General features: G+C 39.0%; 3 protein-coding genes across 3 annotated transcripts in view; 1 reads left to right on the top strand and 2 right to left on the bottom strand.

Annotated features, from left to right (window-relative positions):
• Nucleotides 1–8: 8 nt before the first annotated feature.
• LOC131772854 (UDP-galactose translocator) lies at nucleotides 9–3,724 on the top strand. Its single transcript, XM_059088813.2, has 4 exons — nucleotides 9–24; nucleotides 1,387–1,721; nucleotides 2,397–2,655; nucleotides 2,927–3,724. The coding sequence occupies exons 1-4, from the start codon at nucleotides 15–17 to the stop codon at nucleotides 3,361–3,363; spliced, it is 1,041 nt and encodes a 346-aa protein (XP_058944796.2). The 5' UTR covers nucleotides 9–14; the 3' UTR covers nucleotides 3,364–3,724.
• Nucleotides 3,725–5,499: 1,775 nt separating this feature from the next.
• Nucleotides 5,500–12,175, bottom strand: LOC131772851 (uncharacterized). The gene is made up of 6 exons (XM_059088810.2): nucleotides 11,714–12,175; nucleotides 10,545–11,080; nucleotides 7,792–8,417; nucleotides 6,826–7,015; nucleotides 5,912–6,400; nucleotides 5,500–5,649 (listed from the first exon to the last, which is right to left on the bottom strand). The coding sequence occupies exons 1-6, from the start codon at nucleotides 11,766–11,768 to the stop codon at nucleotides 5,500–5,502; spliced, it is 2,046 nt and encodes a 681-aa protein (XP_058944793.2). The 5' UTR covers nucleotides 11,769–12,175.
• A 202-nt stretch (nucleotides 12,176–12,377) lies between these two features.
• LOC131772814 (uncharacterized) overlaps nucleotides 12,378–16,202 on the bottom strand; it is a 32,532-nt gene continuing 28,707 nt past the window's right edge. Inside the window, exons 34-37 of the mRNA XM_066174204.1 lie at nucleotides 15,767–15,919; nucleotides 15,168–15,590; nucleotides 13,930–14,838; nucleotides 12,378–13,257 (exon numbers count right to left, since the gene is read on the bottom strand). Of these exons, the coding sequence (XP_066030301.1) occupies nucleotides 13,037–13,257; nucleotides 13,930–14,838; nucleotides 15,168–15,590; nucleotides 15,767–15,919 (1,706 nt within the window). The 3' untranslated portion in view covers nucleotides 12,378–13,036. The remainder of the gene's footprint in view (nucleotides 13,258–13,929; nucleotides 14,839–15,167; nucleotides 15,591–15,766; nucleotides 15,920–16,202) is intronic.

The following is a 16,202-nucleotide window of genomic DNA, read 5'->3' as shown; positions in this document are numbered from 1 at the left end:
TAGTTTGTCTTAAAATGGCGGCCGGTGAGTGAGTGATTCTTTGTATTCATTGAATCTTGAGATTTCTCCAGGTTTCATGGTTATCCAATGGTGTTTCGAAAGTTTTTGTAATATTTCTTATTCTTTTACGTCTCTTTTTTTAAATTTTATCCGGGAGAATCGCTGTATTATTGTCGTGACATTATGGTCTACGTAAGCAATCGCGATCGATAGGTCTGAAAAACCAAACATTGCTATCTTGTTATGATTTTTGTCGAAAAAACGAGACCTGTCTCTAATTCACGTTTAAAATTGAGTAAAAAAACTGGTTACTTTGGTATTCCAAAAGAAAATTGATCAAACTTGCAGAATAAAGCTCCAGTTTTTTTTTTCGTGAATCACAACAATTCCCCATTGTTAACTCGTTCTTCAAAGCATACTCACTAAGTAGACTTCCGGTGCCATGTGCTGTTTAATTAATTTGGAAAATTAACATTTTATATATCAAACTAACTAGGTTCTTTCACTTTTGTAAGAGAGTTGGCCAGCCACAGTGGCAGTCGCTGCTATTTTGATCATGAAAAAAATATTTGGTAAAATACTACATTACGTATTCAGTTCTTGGATAGAGAAAACAATAACAAAAATAATACATTGCTATTGGGAAAAGAGATTTGTTTTACAATAGTATGGGGCTGTGCGGAAATTTTACCAATAATTTTTGATAACCAGATGACCTTTGCGGTGAGATTGATATGTTATGAAATTTGGTGTTCAATCCTTTGATCATAGAGTTAAAATATGGATTTTCTGCACTGTGTACCAAAGATTTTTTTAACCCTTGCTTTTGAGAATTAGGAGTTCAACAAATTATATCCTCTTGATTTTTTTACCTTGTCGTCATGTCTCTACTTGAAAGTGTTCAGATATTCTTGGGAGAGCTTCCTTTTTGGTTACTCCTCGGAGTGAGAGAGTTAACAAACAACTGACATGCTAACTTACATTTTAGGAAGGGATATTGAGGAATCCAAACTCTTTTGTCAAATTGTAGAGCACAGACATCCTTATGTTATGATTTGATCTCTGTACAGTTCAGTTCTTAGAATTTAGCCAGTAATGCTGCCCTTAGGACCTAAGGGTACAAAAAAAATTTTATTTTTTTTTACTTTTAATGGCACTAACCCATCCACTGGTATTTAGAGGGAGTCATTAGTAAGAGTTTATCAATTTCTCTCTTCACTTTTGCTCCAACAAAAGGCTAATGCTCGAAACTTCAGCTTTGAAACTCTTTACAATGGTCAATTTACATTATCAACTCAGTCACCCCCGCTGATGCAGCACCACAGTTTCTTTAGAAACTTACCCCCTTTATTTATTTAATTCTTTGGTTGTGTTGCTCTTAAACAGGTAGCCAGTGGGGTATCAAAGCATGGAGTCTTATAATCCTGACAGTTCAAAATGCTTCTCTCATATTAACTATGAGATACACACGGACACTGCCTGGTGACATGTACTTTTCCAGTACAGCAGTGATGATAACAGAGGTTGTAAAAGTAGTTACAACCATGCTGATTCTGCTGGCAGAAAAACGTAGCATAGTTGAGTGGATAAAGTATTTATATTCTGTTACTGTTGGTCATCCTTGGGATATGGCAAAGATGCTTGTGCCCGCTTGCATTTACACTGTTCAGAATAATCTACTGTATTTGGCAGTTTCCAACCTAGATGCTGCAACATATCAGGTACTTAGTATTACAACATGTGAAGTTTCTCAGTGGTCACATTTGTTTAAAAAATAAGTTTGAAGAAAAGGCCTTGCCTGTGTTAGAAGGTTGCCTACCATACAGATTACTGGTACACATCTATGAAGAAAAAAGCTTATGGAAGACTCAGGTTTCCTTTCTATGGTAAAATTCATCTTGGGTTCATGAAGATTCCCCCATTTTTTTTTTTTGTGCTTTTGTTTTTCATGAAATCCAGAAAAAAGATTATAAATCCAAACACTCCTCCCTCCACATTCATTCATTTGATTAGATTGGTTTCTATGGGAAAATATTCAAGGAGTAGCAAGCAATCTTTTTGCTAAAAATGTGATTCATGGCAATGTATAGCAGTAAGTTATTTCATAGAATCTGATTGAATTTCTGGCTCAGTTGTAAAAGTTCCATCAAACTGAATATTTAATTACAAAAATCCTGGATTATTAAAATTCAGTTGAAATGTACATGCTATATACAATGTACTTGTCGATCTTTCACCACTTTATTTAGTGTTTCATCACAAAGTTTAATGATGTAAGGGTAGATTTTTTGTTTCTGTTTAGTTAAAAGAAACCCCCTTGATCTTGGATCAGAAATCAAATCTGATTAGTTAAGAAGAACAATTCACATATGTGCTTTCAATCCACCCCACTGCAGGTATCTTATCAGTTGAAGATTTTGACAACAGCACTCTTCTCAATTGCTATGCTGAGTAAACCAATTAATAGGGTTCAGTGGCTGTCTCTGTTTATGCTATTTGTTGGGGTGTCTGTCGTTCAGCTACAGCCTGTTAATGGTCCTGTGACACAAAGCTCGAAGGAAAAGCTCTCGACACAGAACACCTTGTCTAAAACACACAACCCTCTACTGGGGCTTGCCGCAGTTTTAGCTTCTAGTATGTGCTCTGGATTTGCAGGTATGAGGAAATTTTGTAGGAGAAGGATGATGTTAACCCTTTAAACCTTAAAAATAAGTTTTTCATTTTTATTCTCCATATTGTTCTCTTTACATTTTACTATGGTATTGACACGGAGAATTTGTTTGACTATCAGTAGCTCCCTGAATTGAGAATCCTTTCCATTAATCTTGTGACCTTTTTATTTGATTGCTGAGGAATGAATAAGTTGTTTTAAATTAACTTTAGAATAGATATAATATTTTGTCATTCACACTCATTCTTTCTTTAGGTGTGTACTTTGAAAAGACCCTCAAGGGAACTGCGACACCTCTGTGGGCCAGGAACTTCCAGTTGGCCATATTTGGTGTCATTATTGGCACCATGGGCATGTATATCAATGATGGGAGTAAGATCAAAGAAAAAGGCATTTTCTTTGGTTACCACAAACTTGTCTGGCTAATTATTGCAATGCAGACATTTGGAGGTCTTTTAGTTGGCATTGTAGTTAAGTATGCTGATAACATTCTAAAAGGCTTTGCGGCAGCTGTATCAATTGTCGTTTCTTGTATTGTATCAGTTTATTTATTCCAGTTTAATCTCAGTTTGCCTTTTGTATCTGGGGCTGGTTTAGTTATGCTTGCCACATACTTGTATGGAATAGGACAGAAATTGGCTGTTCAAAAGAATGCCACAAATGGCTCTAAAGATCCTATTAAAACTGAATAATTTATGGTATCAGATTATGATAAGTGTAGTAGAAATTTTGTGGAAAATGCCACTACAGGTTATTTCTCCATTATTTAATGTAAATTTCTCTAAAATTTATTGAAATCTGTTTACTTTCCTTCCATGAAATTGGTTTTTATTGAGCTGAATCATTTTGGAAATTGTGATGTCTTGTTTACTTTTGAATTTTTCTCTCCCTGATGTGCTACATCAGAAAAACCAGTTGATATTGAACATACACAGTGCTCCAAGTTGCAACCATTTTGGTCACCACAGGGAGTTTAAAAAAGATATTTGGTAACCAAAATTTCAACTTAAGTTGCTAATTGGCCACCAACAGATTTGGAAAAAAAAAAGAAAAGTGTGTAAAACATGGTCAAATTATCAAATTGAGGGGGTCAAAACTCTTTTTATGGCAACCATTTTAGAATTGAAAGTGGCCAATAGGTGACTTTTTAGAAAATTGAACTTGGAGCCCTGATACATGTAAGCAAGTGTATGAATTTTCATGCTGATATAGTCTTAAGAATACAGTTAGTTGGCCAGAACTTTAATTACAAATAGGAACAAAAGTAGTAAGAGTAATACTGGTTTGCCTTCTTTTCTGATCAAGTAGCTTTATTGTCAGAGTAAAAGAAAAAATTTGCCGAGACAGCAGAGCATAGCTAACTCTAAAGGCAATTAAAGAACATCACAAAGTTTGTATATTTGCCTTTAATAAAAAAAAACAATGATTACAATCTTACAGGAGGATGTTGGGAATTTGGTAAATTACACAACAACAGGAACACTTAAAGAGCAGTCTTCAGATTTCCTTTAATAATAACATGACAGACCTTTGAAACATGCAAAAATATTGTTTTTTCAGAGTTCAAGAAACTGTATATGCACAAAAGAAAGTCTGAATTATTTGTAATTTTAGGCAATGTTAACCAAAAATGAACAGTGGTGTTGACAGAAAAGAACTTCTTTTTAACATCTTTACAAAGCACACAACGAGAAAAACAAATCAAGTTTTCCTCTTCCAGAAAGAAACAGAGAAATGGAAAGCAAGACTTAAGTACAATGTTGTAATGTTGAACATTTTCCAGAAGTATTTTTTGAAAAAAAAAAGTTTTTGTTAATTCCTGTAAGTGAGATGACATCTTCATAACATATTCAGACACTGCAAAAAAAGAATTAAGAAATAGTAATTATGTTAACACAGACATAAATAATGGACTTACATATAGACTGCTTTTAAATCATTTTTTTGAAAATTGCATTTCACCAATAGGGGCAACAAACAGCAAATTCTCTGAAGAAGGACATAGACACCCTCTGTCCCTGCTGAATTAGTAAGTCTCTCTTCAATGTACCGATTTACAAAAACATTTGACAGACAGAATTTTCATGATGTACAATAAGCTAAGTTTAATAATAATTAATAGTTTAATACTGAATTCTCTAGATAATTACAAAGACACCTTGCAGTTGGACTTAGTTACATTGTGTTTAACTCTTGATCATTCGCAGTGTTTGAGCAATAAAACTTGGCAGACCTAAGCCAATTGGTGGTCTTTGCTATAAAACATATTGCTTGCTTGCAGAGTGATGTAAACCGCATTAACACATTCCATGTAGGCTTGGACTATTGCATTAAGAGGTCAACTAATTAGTAGTGACAGCACATGCAGGCATCCCACGGTGTATACCAACTTACCTCAACAGCTTTAATAACTGAATGGTAAGCTTATTCAAAAATGATCAAATAAAAGAATGACCAACTTGGAAGGCTCATTTCCGGGAGGTGTGTCTTTCAGTTGATTGACAGGAGTAAACTTAATCCATTTGAAATACAACAAAAACCCATATCTGGCTTATAATTCGAGAGATATTTATCACTGAGCACAAAACCAAACTATAGACATTTTTATCTCCACTGCATACCAAACATTTCGAAACTGTATTCTGCAATCCATGTATCATCTTATGTTTTGAGTTTTCTGACCACAGTAGTGCTTATTAGGTAACACCAGTACTGCTGTTCTATCAATTGAAATTGTTCTAAAAAATGTTAAATTGTGAAAAAATCTTAATGCCCCTTCCCATTCTTAGTATGAAAGCCTTGAAAAAAAAATTATTGAATAATAACAGTCACCTGGCCAGCCCATCTCTGTCTTGACCATCAATAGCTTTGACACCAGATATTTCCGACTGCCCTCCATCTGTTTTAATCAGGTCGTCAAGAATCTCGGAGTAGGTGTAACTCCTTTTTCTGGCAAGAGGCACTTGCGCGCCAAGCATCTGTTTGACAACGGGAAACACATCATCACAACGGTTAGTACATAGAATAAAGAGTGATCTTACATCAAATGTAGCTCTGATTGTGAATTGGTTTCATTTTCTTTCGATTTGCTTGTCTGTTTGGCTTGCAGATAAAATAAACTATTTTTTTTTTGTTCTATATAGTAACGTTCACATATACGTAAACTAAGTTGCGCGCAATTACCTGCCTGACAGTGTTTTATACTATAAGGGAAATATGTATAAAATGAAAAGTCCTTACCTCCTGAGCAACGGCTAGTGGTACTCTAAACCTCTTCTCACTGTCCACAATCACCTTCTTGCCAACTTCGATTTCCTCTGAGAATGATGGCCTTCTTTTTCCAGCCAGCTGATCCTTAATCAAGCGGCTCTTATTCTTTGATCGTTCCAGGCTCTCTTGTTGACTCTTATCAGGGACAATTATCGATCGAGCAGTTTCAAGCTGTTGTGTAAGGGACATTCTTCGTCTGTTGTCAACTTCAGAGGTGCAGTGCTTGATAATACGTCGCTTTTGAGATGCCTTCTTCTCTTTTTTCTTGTTCTTTGCATGTGCATCAATGACCACTTTGGCAATTTTTATGCTGTTCGCGAAGGAGTCGTTTTTTCCGGTAGTCTGTTTCTTGATAATCTTTCTCCTCTCTGCATTTCTTCGATCTCTCTTTTTGTCATCAGCGGCAACATCTGCCCATGTCCTCAATGCGATATGGACGGACATGCTTTCCCTTTGAACCTTAGTACCTTCTGAGACAGCAAAAGGCGAAAAATTGATTTCGTAACCCAAAGCTCTCATTTAAGCTCCCAGCTTTCCCTTTTGAGCCCCCATTTGGAAATATAGATATAAAACTTCATATCCCCTCCCATTTCAGGCTAAGTGGGGTGCTTTGGGTATAAAGTTCCCCATTCATGCCACCTGGTTTGTTACATTGGTGAGACTCTATCATTTTCCGAAAATTTTTAGAAGAAAAATTAACTCTGTTAAGTCTCAGGATCGTATAATTATTTTGGGTCTAAAAATGAACTCAACGATGACGATTGATCTTGGTGAATACCTGGCACTTGATAGCTTATTGGTGCTGGGTGGTTGGTTGTCCGCTGAACTGGAGGATTCCATAGATGACCCTTGTCAACTCTGATACTTGTCAGTGCATCTTCCACATATTGTCCTGGCACTTGATAGCTTGTTGGTGCTGGGTGGTTGGTTGTCCGCTGAACTGGAGGATTCCATGGATGACCCTTGTCAACTCTGATACTTGTCAGTGCATCTTCCTCATATTGTCCTCCTCGCTCAAAACGGTCGTTATTCCTAGTGCGCTTGGATAAACGTGCGTAATACTTTCGTACTGGCCTTTGTAGAGAAAGTGATATGAAGAGTTTAATTTGTAATGTCAATTAGCTTAAATGACAATAATGGTAACAGATTGCAAGGTCAGTTTAGGACTGTTGTGACAAGCCCAGATGAGATAAGCATCAAGATTGACATCAATCATGTCCTAAACAAGGGATTATAGGAAGATCAAGATTTACAAGATGCTACTTTTCACTTTTGAGCTGACAATCAAATTGATGTGTTTAGGTTTAGACCGTCAGGCAGGTCTTTGTAACAAACGACTTCATTTGCCTTTATTTTGCAAATTCCTCTTGTTCAAAAAGGTATGCGGTGATGGACAATCTTCACATTCCGGAGGCAACAACAAGAACAGATCAATGACCTGTCAATCCATGGCTTAAATCCAGACCTCCTTATCTCTCAGTCCTGCATGCTCACCATTAACCCTTTACACCCTAACATCAGTATGCATATTCTCCATACTGTTCTCTGTGCATTTCCTGAAGTGCTGACAAGGAGAATTTGTTTAAAAATCAAGAGCTTTACAAGGTGATGATAGTTTCCTTCATTCTGGTGACCTCAATGTTTGATTCACGGGTGACAATGTAAGGAGAAATTAGAAGCTGGTCAATCCTAGGGGTTAAAGGGTTAAGCCATTGTGTCTCTCACAATTTGTTTATGGCCAGCGGAGAGAGTTATTCGGCAGATGAGAACTAACATCTTACATTAGCCTGCCAAAATCCTACTAATACCAAACGTTAGCGCAGTAACACTTACATAAAAACATAGCTTACCATGCAAATAGGAGAAAGGCGACAAAAAGTACAATCATTGTGAAGGAAAAGCCAACAACAGCTTCAGCTACAGAAATCCAACTTTTTTCCTCAGGTTTTTTCTCTTCCATCATTTTTGCGTGGCCATCACCATCGTCGACTGAATTCAACTGAATAACTGAATTAAGATTCAAGACTTTACCGTTAGGCGATGACAATTTTACTTCGTCCTTTTTCTCATTCCTTAGTGGTGCAGTTGTTTTTCCTTGGGATGGAAATTGTATGATGAATATGGTATCTCCGTCTGCAGATGAACTGAGCGCTGATTTTCCTTTTAGACCTTTTATGGAAAACTGCTTCGGGTTCAAATGCATCTTGTCCTCAGACACACCAGCATACTTTGATGCTGGATCATCAACCGATGACCTAACAGATCTCACTGAGGTTTGTAAATCTGCCTGCTTTTGCAGTTCCTCTTCCATATTTTGAGTTGTACCAAAGCTCCGGTTTGGTTCCTCAGTTCTCGATTCCGGTTCCTTATCTTCAGGATTTCCAGTATCCCTTTTATCAAGCTTTGTCTCAGAATCAAGTCCCGCGTCTTTGAGATTTTCAGAGCTCCATTCTATATTACCTGTTTCTGCTTCAGGCTCCTTAGTTGCGACTAAGCCCCATCTAGAATAAAGTCCCGTATCTTCAGGATCTTCAGTGCTCCATTCTCTGTTTTCTGTTTCAGGCTCCACATTATGAGTTGTGACTGAGCTCCATCCAGAAAGGAGTTCCATATCTTCAGGATCTTCAGAGCCCCATTCTCTGTTTTCTGCTGCAGACTCCTCATCTTGAGTTACGACTGAGCCCCGTCCAGAGAAGAGTTCCGTATCTTCCGGATCTTCATATATCCATTCTCTGTTTTCTGCTGCAGGCTCCTCATCTTGAGTTACGACTGAGCCCCATCCAGAATGGAGTTCCGTATCTTCAGGATCCTCAGAGGTCCATTCTCTGTTTTTTGCTTCAGGCTCCTCATCTTGAGTTGCGACTGAGCCCAATCCAGAGTGAGGTTCCGTATCTTCAGGATCCTCATAGGTCCATTCTCTGTTTTCTGCTTCAGGCTCCATATCCTGAGCTGCGAATGAGCCCCATCCAGAATGGAGTTTAATATCTTCAGGGTCTTCAGTGCTCCATTCTCTGTTTTCTGCCTCAGGCTCGTCATCTTGAGTTGCGACTGAGCCCCATCCAGAGAGGAGTTCTGTATCTTCAGGATTTTTATAAATCCATTCTCTGTTTTCTGCTTCAGGCTCGTCATCTTGAGTTGCGACTGAGCCCCATCCAGAGAGGAGTTCCGTATCTTCAGGATCCTCAGAGGTCCATTCTCTGTTTTCTGCTGCAGGCTCGTCATCTTGCGTTGCGACTGAGCCCAATCCAGAGTGGGGTTCCGTATCTTCAGGATCCTCAGAGGTCCATTCTCTGTTTTCTGCTTCAGGCTCCATATCCTGAGCTGCGAATGAGCCCCATCCAGAATAGAGTTCAATATCTTCAGGGTCTTCAGTGCTCCATTCTCTGTTTTCTGCTTCAGGCTCGTCATCTTGAGTTGCGACTGAGCCCCACCCAGAGAGGAGTTCCGTATCTTCAGGATCCTCAGAGGTCCATTCTCTGTTTTCTGCTGCAGGCTCGTCATCTTGAGTTGCGACTGAGCCCAATCCAGAGTGGAGTTCCGTATCTTCAGGATTATCAGAGGTCCATTCTCTGTTTTCTGCTTCAGGCTCGTCATCTTGAGTTGCGACTGAGCCCAATCCAGAGTGGGGTTCCCTATCTTCAGGATCCTCAGAGGTCCATCCTCTGTTTTCTGCGTCAGGCTCCAAATCCTGAGTTACGACTGAGCCCCATCCAGAATGAAGTTCCATATCTTCAGGATCTTCAGTGCTCCATTCTCTGTTTTCTGCTGCAGGCTCGTCATCTTGAGTTGCGACTGAGCCCCATCCAGAGAGGAGTTCTGTATCTTCAGGATTTTTATAAATCCATTCTCTGTTTTCTGCTTCAGGTTCGTCATCTTGAGTTGCGACTGAGCCCCATCCAGAGTAGAGTTCCATATCTTCAGGGTCCTCAGAGGTCCATTCTCTGTTTTCTGCTGCAGGCTCGTCATCTTGAGTTGCAACTGGGTCCCATCCAGAATGGAGTTCCGTATCTTCAGGATCCTCAGTGCTCCATTCTCTGTTTTCTGCTGCAGGCTCGTCATCTTGAGTTGCGACTGGGCCCCATCCAGAATGGAGTTCCGTATATTCAGGATCTTCATAAATCCATTCTCTGTTTTCTGCCTTAGGCTCCTCATCTTGAGTTGCGACTGAGCCCAATCTTGAGTGGAGTTCCGTATCTTCAGAATCCTCAGAGGTCCATTCTCTTTTTTCTGCTGCAGGCTCGTCATCTTGAGTTGCAACTGGGCCCCATCCAGAATGGAGTTCCGTATATTCAGGATCTTCATAAATCCATTCTCTGTTTTCTGCCTTAGGTTCCTCATCTTGAGTTGTGACTGAGCCCCATCCAGAGTAGAGTTCCGTATCTTCAGGATCCTCAGAGGTCCATTCTCTGTTTTCTGCTGCAGGCTCGTCATCTTGAGTTGCAACTGGGTCCCATCCAGAATGAAGTTCCGTATATTCAGGATCTTCATAAATCCATTCTCTGTTTTCTACCTTAGGCTCGTCATCTTGAGTTGCGACTGAGCCCCATCCAGAGTAGAGTTCCGTATCTTCAGGATCCTCAGAGGTCCATTCTTTGTTTTCTGCTTCAGGCTCCAAATCCCGAGTTGCGACTGAGCCCCATCCAGAATAGAGTTCCATATCTTCAGGATCTTCAGAGCTCCATTCTCTGTTTTCTGCTGCAGGCTCCTCATCTTGACTTGCGTCAAAGCCCCATTCTTTAGAGCTCCGATCTGTGTTACCTGTTTCTGCTTTAAGATCTATATCTTGTATTGCTCCAGGGTCTCTTTCAGAATCGAGTTCCGTACCCTCAAGATCTCCAGAGCTCCATTCTTTGTTGTCTGATTGTGTTTTAGGCTCTGTATTTGTAGTAGCACCAGAGCCCCACTCAGTGAGATCTGATCTTGACCCGTGTTCTTGATCTTGAGGTGTTCTAGTGCCCCCTTTGACCAAATCAGCCCCAGATACAGGCTCTCTAATTAGTTCTTCAGGATCGCGATGAGTGTTGTAGAATACCCCACCTAAATCATCTACACCTCGACTATGTCTGTGTTTGATAGACTCCAAACGTAATGAAGGAGAAATGTGTCCTTCCTTAAGATAGTGTGATGGCAAAGAATTCCCTGAGAAACAAAATAATTGCATTCTTGTTATAGAATAGACGCCAGGATGCTTCATGAACATGATTTTCCTGTGTTCCATTAACTGGTATCAAATGAGCTTTAATTCCAGTAAATAAAAATATCGTATCTTTTCTTCTAACTTTGCATCATGATTTAGCGTAAGCAAAAGAATTAAAATACAAAACATTGTTCGAAGTGATGATGGAAAGTCCAAATCTTTCTTCCCGCTAAACGTAACTACAGTGGTAATAGTTTCGCTTGAGACGATTTGTTTCCGAGTTATTTGAAATTCCCTGAAATATTTTGTAAGTTAACTAACTTGTATATAGAAAATCAGTTCAAATGGCTGCGGTTCTTTATCTTTCATAGCAGCTACCGAGAGCCCTGTTTTTTTGTTTTGATTTCATTTTTTTTTTCTGTTAGCCGTTTAGGCTCGGTTTATCCGACTTGCAGCTTCAGCGTTTTTTATTCCAAATCTCTGATGCAAACAAGGCGTCAATCGCCATTTTGTAGAAAGGTTTCAATGTGTGTAGTACACTTGTCAATCTGTCAAACAGACATTTCCGACAAATTGCTTTTTATTAGCACAAGCTGTAATCGTTAACAGTAAACGTGACATAAATTACTGCTTACCTTTGCCAAAGAAGGCAATCGCAAAAGCGAATAAAACAATCCAGACCGCTTTCATCTTATTTTTGTCTGTAAATCATCTCTGCATAAAACTCAAAGATTTTCCAAATGAAAAATGATTTGCTGCGATGATGTGACGTCACAAACGTTAATTATCATAGTCAAACTTAACGAGGATAAAATGATAACTCAAGTCAGTAGTTATCTTCAGTAACAACTGAATTGCGTTAATCACGGTCACGCCCTTTTTATATCTACATACCAATCTGACCCATTGGGCAAAAAAATTAAGATAAAATTTGGTAAAACATAAACTATTGACCAACAAACAGCGCGCGCAGCTAAAGGCCTAATAATAATTTTGTTTAGATCAAATTAGTTGATGATGTAGATTGGCCACCGAGGAGAGTTTCTAGAGCTGACATTTTGGGCGTTAGCCCTACGCCATTCACTCTTACTAAGGGCTAACGCTCGAAACGTTAGCTTCAGAAACCCTCTATGGTACCAGTTTGCTTTAATTGATAAATACGAATTATCTTGTGCAGTCGTATCATGTCAGGTCCGGTTTTTCTTTTCAGTTAATACGACTGACGCATTTTTCATTTTTTATTTTTTTAAAAGAAAAGAAGATGCAGTCACACTAGGGATGAGGAGTTAGTGCTGTTCTGGGAAAAAAATGAATTCTTATCGCCTATGAAAGCTATCGATATAGCTATATAGGAAGCCGCTTCTCACACTGCACAACAAAATTAACATCCATTCATGCTTTTATTCAAACTTATCTCACACTCAAAATCATATAGAAAATTAAACTTGTGCTGTGTCAATTCTTCGTTCCTAAAATTATTATGTTTTTAATCGCTTATACGCCGTTTTCTATCCTATCTTTTTTAAGTTTAAAAACAAGTTATCATCTGTAACTGAGATATAGATGTATAGGTAGGTTAGTTAATGGCCTTCTGCTACTGTTACTGCTACTGCCTCTGTTAACACCACTCCTGCAGTATATTGCTTCTTTCATTGCCGCTACTAATTCTACTTCCAGCATTACTGATGATCTTTACATAACAACGATATACTAGGTTTAAGTGAGAGGTGTAATCTCTTAATGACACAAACGTCGGAATGCTTTTGTTCTGCTTGTTACTGACTGATATTAATACTAATACTATTAACTCCGTAAGAGGGCTTGTGAAAAATCTTCGCTTTACTACTGAGTATACAAGTGAAGGACTGCGATCACAGGTAACCCAAGAAGTTATCTCAGGTTTTTTCTCTCCAAGGCAAACTTTTATTTTGAAACCTATTATAAGATATAGCTTGTTCTCAATTCCTCTTAGACATCTCAAAATCCATACCAGCATTCAGTCTCCCCGTAGTGTGTCTTTCTGAAGATATCTTGGCTTTGCAAAGACATTTTCTGATCACCAATACTGCAATCAAAAGAAGCAGTAATCCTCCACCTGCGGACCCACCAATTATTACATAATTCGGACCTTCCTGAGGAACCGCACCTGCCTCCGTTGGTACGTGCGAAGTAGTCGCTCCTTTGTCCAAAAAGAAAACAAAAAATATTTTTCAAACTTGAACTCGAACGAAAAAGAAATTAATGAATTCCGGTTAATTCCTCTTTTTACTTGTCCGCTTAATGGAGGATTCGGATCTGTTTACGTCAAGCATGCGACGTGCGGGTTTCCATACTACGGTTTATTTTATTCATTAATGAGTTGTTACTACGTTGTCATAACACAAATGATGTTAAAATAGTAAAACACTTTCTGAATTTGTTATAACAATTGGTAACTTACTTGCACTTTTAATGAACATAACGTTTACGTTAACCCTTTCAATCTCTCCATGATATTTCTGTGCGGTTTCTCCAGTACTGATTCAGTTACAGAATCGAATCGGCAAGCGAGTTGACCCCATCTTTAATTTCAGTGATAAATGTAAAATAGTTAATTCTGCTCGTCAGAGAGGTCAAATCGTGGTTTGTGCATCTTGAAAAATTTTCACGTGAATATGTCAAAGGTTTTCGTTTTAAATTGGGTGAATCTTGTCGTTTGTTCATCTTGTTCATCTTCGCTCTATATTCGTTCATCACCCTTGTACGTATTTTGTTCTTTTATTTTCTTTCGTTTGAGGTTTTCATTTAACTATTTAGCCAATAAAAGCGCTTTGATGATGTTCTCGCCATTTACAAATGGAAACAAACTCACCTGTGAAAGTCGTAGTCTCAGGCAAAGTAGATGTACTAGAGGTTTCAGATTTCCTGTTTGTGAAGGGAGTGGTAGATCTAGTTCGGGGCTTCGTCGTCGGAGAGATGCCGATTTCAACTGTCAAACTGATGTCTGTTATGCATGAAACGTCCCCGTTGTCACTGGCACTAACAGTGAGATGATGAACTTTCTCCATCAAGTTGGACCCCACGGTAACCACACCAGTTCTAGGATCAATAGAGAACGCGTCATTTTTGGATAGGCTATAAGTTATGTCACTGTTTACTCCACTGTCCAAGTCAACTGCAGAAACTTTGGTTACGGTTTCTCCGGGAATGAGTGTAGGGAATTCTAGTTTTAGATCTCCTGGTGGCTCGATGAAGGTTGGACAATTGTCATTTTCATCCACAATTGTTATCTGAACAGTAGCCATTCCAGATTTCTGTGGATATCCGTTATCTGCAGCAACCATGGTCACGTTGAATGATTTCATCTCAGTCGTCTCAAAATCCAGTGTCTTTGCACTGTAAATCTTTCCAGATTGTCCCCCAATGGTAAGAATACTTTCTACTCTATCGTCACCAATTATTGCATAAAATATCTGACCATTTCTTCCTGAATCTGTATCATTGGCTTTTACTTGTAAAATAACTGTTCCTACAGGAGAATTTTCCACAATGGCCGCGTTGTAAAATGTTTGGATAAATTTTGGTGGATTAATGTTTGGTTTTGCCTTCTGATCGCAGTATGCACCATCAAAAGCTGGATAACAAGAACAAACGTTGGGTAGGATACAATCTCCTTGACCAGAACAATTTTTTACGGCACTGCAATCAGGAACGCTGCATGCTCGACCCGACCAGGAGGAATTGCAGAGGCAGACGTCGAAGTCGACACATTTTCCATTTCCTGCAGCAAAGAAAAAAGAACATCATTTGTCAGCCTTGTCTTACCGTATTTATTTATTTAAGAAGCTAAAAATAGCTTGGGAACGAAAGATGTCGGGGAGAACCCTAAGATCATTATCATATAGCATTCTGAGCTCCGGTGTCGTTGCGAGAAAAGCACCTCGTGATGAAAGTGCCCAACAGTTTCGACCATCCAAAGACATTGACACTCTTGCTAACCATTTTTCACGGATCTTTGTGGGAGGCAAATGATGTGTCATTTTTTGGTAACAAAAACTCGGGAAAAGATTATTGACGAAACAATTTTAAATTTCAAAACGATGTACTTACCGGAGCAATAGTTGACAGCCTCACAAGAAAAGTTACTGCAGTCAGTTCCAATGTATCCCAAGTCACATTTGCAGAACTCGGCTTCTACGCACGCACCATGGGCAGAACAATTATTTACGGTTGTGCAAGTGGGCTGACTGCAGTTATCTCCAGTAAAACCAAGATAACAACTGCAAGACACATTCAGCATCTCGGTAGAAACGCAAACGCCTTGGCCACTGCAGTTTGCGAGATGGCTACAGTCCGCCAACTGACCGCAATCCGCTCCAATAAAACCCGGAAGACAGCGACACTTGTCGCTGGAAATGCACTCTCCTTTTTTGGAACATTGATTGACAGCTTCACAATCAGGAAGGGCGCAGCTTACCCCGGTCCAGCCATAATCACAGGCGCATTTGTCAAAAGCCACGCAGCTACCGTGCTCTTGAAAACAGCAGGGGGAGAGAAATGGACAGAGGTAGAGTTAAACCAGAGATAAATAAAACAGGAAAAAACTGAAAGATGAAGAAAGAAAGAAAGAGGGGAGGAGTGAAGAAGGAAAGAAGGAAAATATACATCTTTTCATTTATTTGAAGAATATTTTGCCCGAGATAACGTACCTGAGCAATAATCCAATTGTTCACACGAGTACCGGGTGCAGTTGCCTCCAGTCCATCCTGTATTACATTTGCACACATCGAAATCCACACAGATTCCATTGCCAGTACAATTCGATACATTGTAACAAGTAGGAACAATGCTGCAGTTAGCACCTGTGGATACGAGGAATGTACCTATTTTTAGAACAAATATTATTGCAAGCAGTATAATAAGCTGAGTGCGTCTTCATAAGCGCAAGGCGGCTGAGACGTGATAATTTTAGATGAAAATCACTGCTGAGAATAACTGAAAGTAACAATAGACGGAAAAAATTGATAGAGTACTTCGTTATTCGAAGTTGCTTATTGAATATCAAAGCAAACTACTAGTCTACTTATCAACTTATACAGCCAGAATTTTTCACATAAATTTCGTCGCCAACTTTTCCTTTGAACA

Source organism: Pocillopora verrucosa, chromosome 11 (genome assembly GCF_036669915.1).
Source record: "Pocillopora verrucosa isolate sample1 chromosome 11, ASM3666991v2, whole genome shotgun sequence".
Lineage (NCBI taxonomy): Eukaryota > Metazoa > Cnidaria > Anthozoa > Scleractinia > Pocilloporidae > Pocillopora > Pocillopora verrucosa.
Note: the sequence above shows the minus strand (reverse complement) of the source record. Positions and strands in the feature narration are given on the sequence as shown.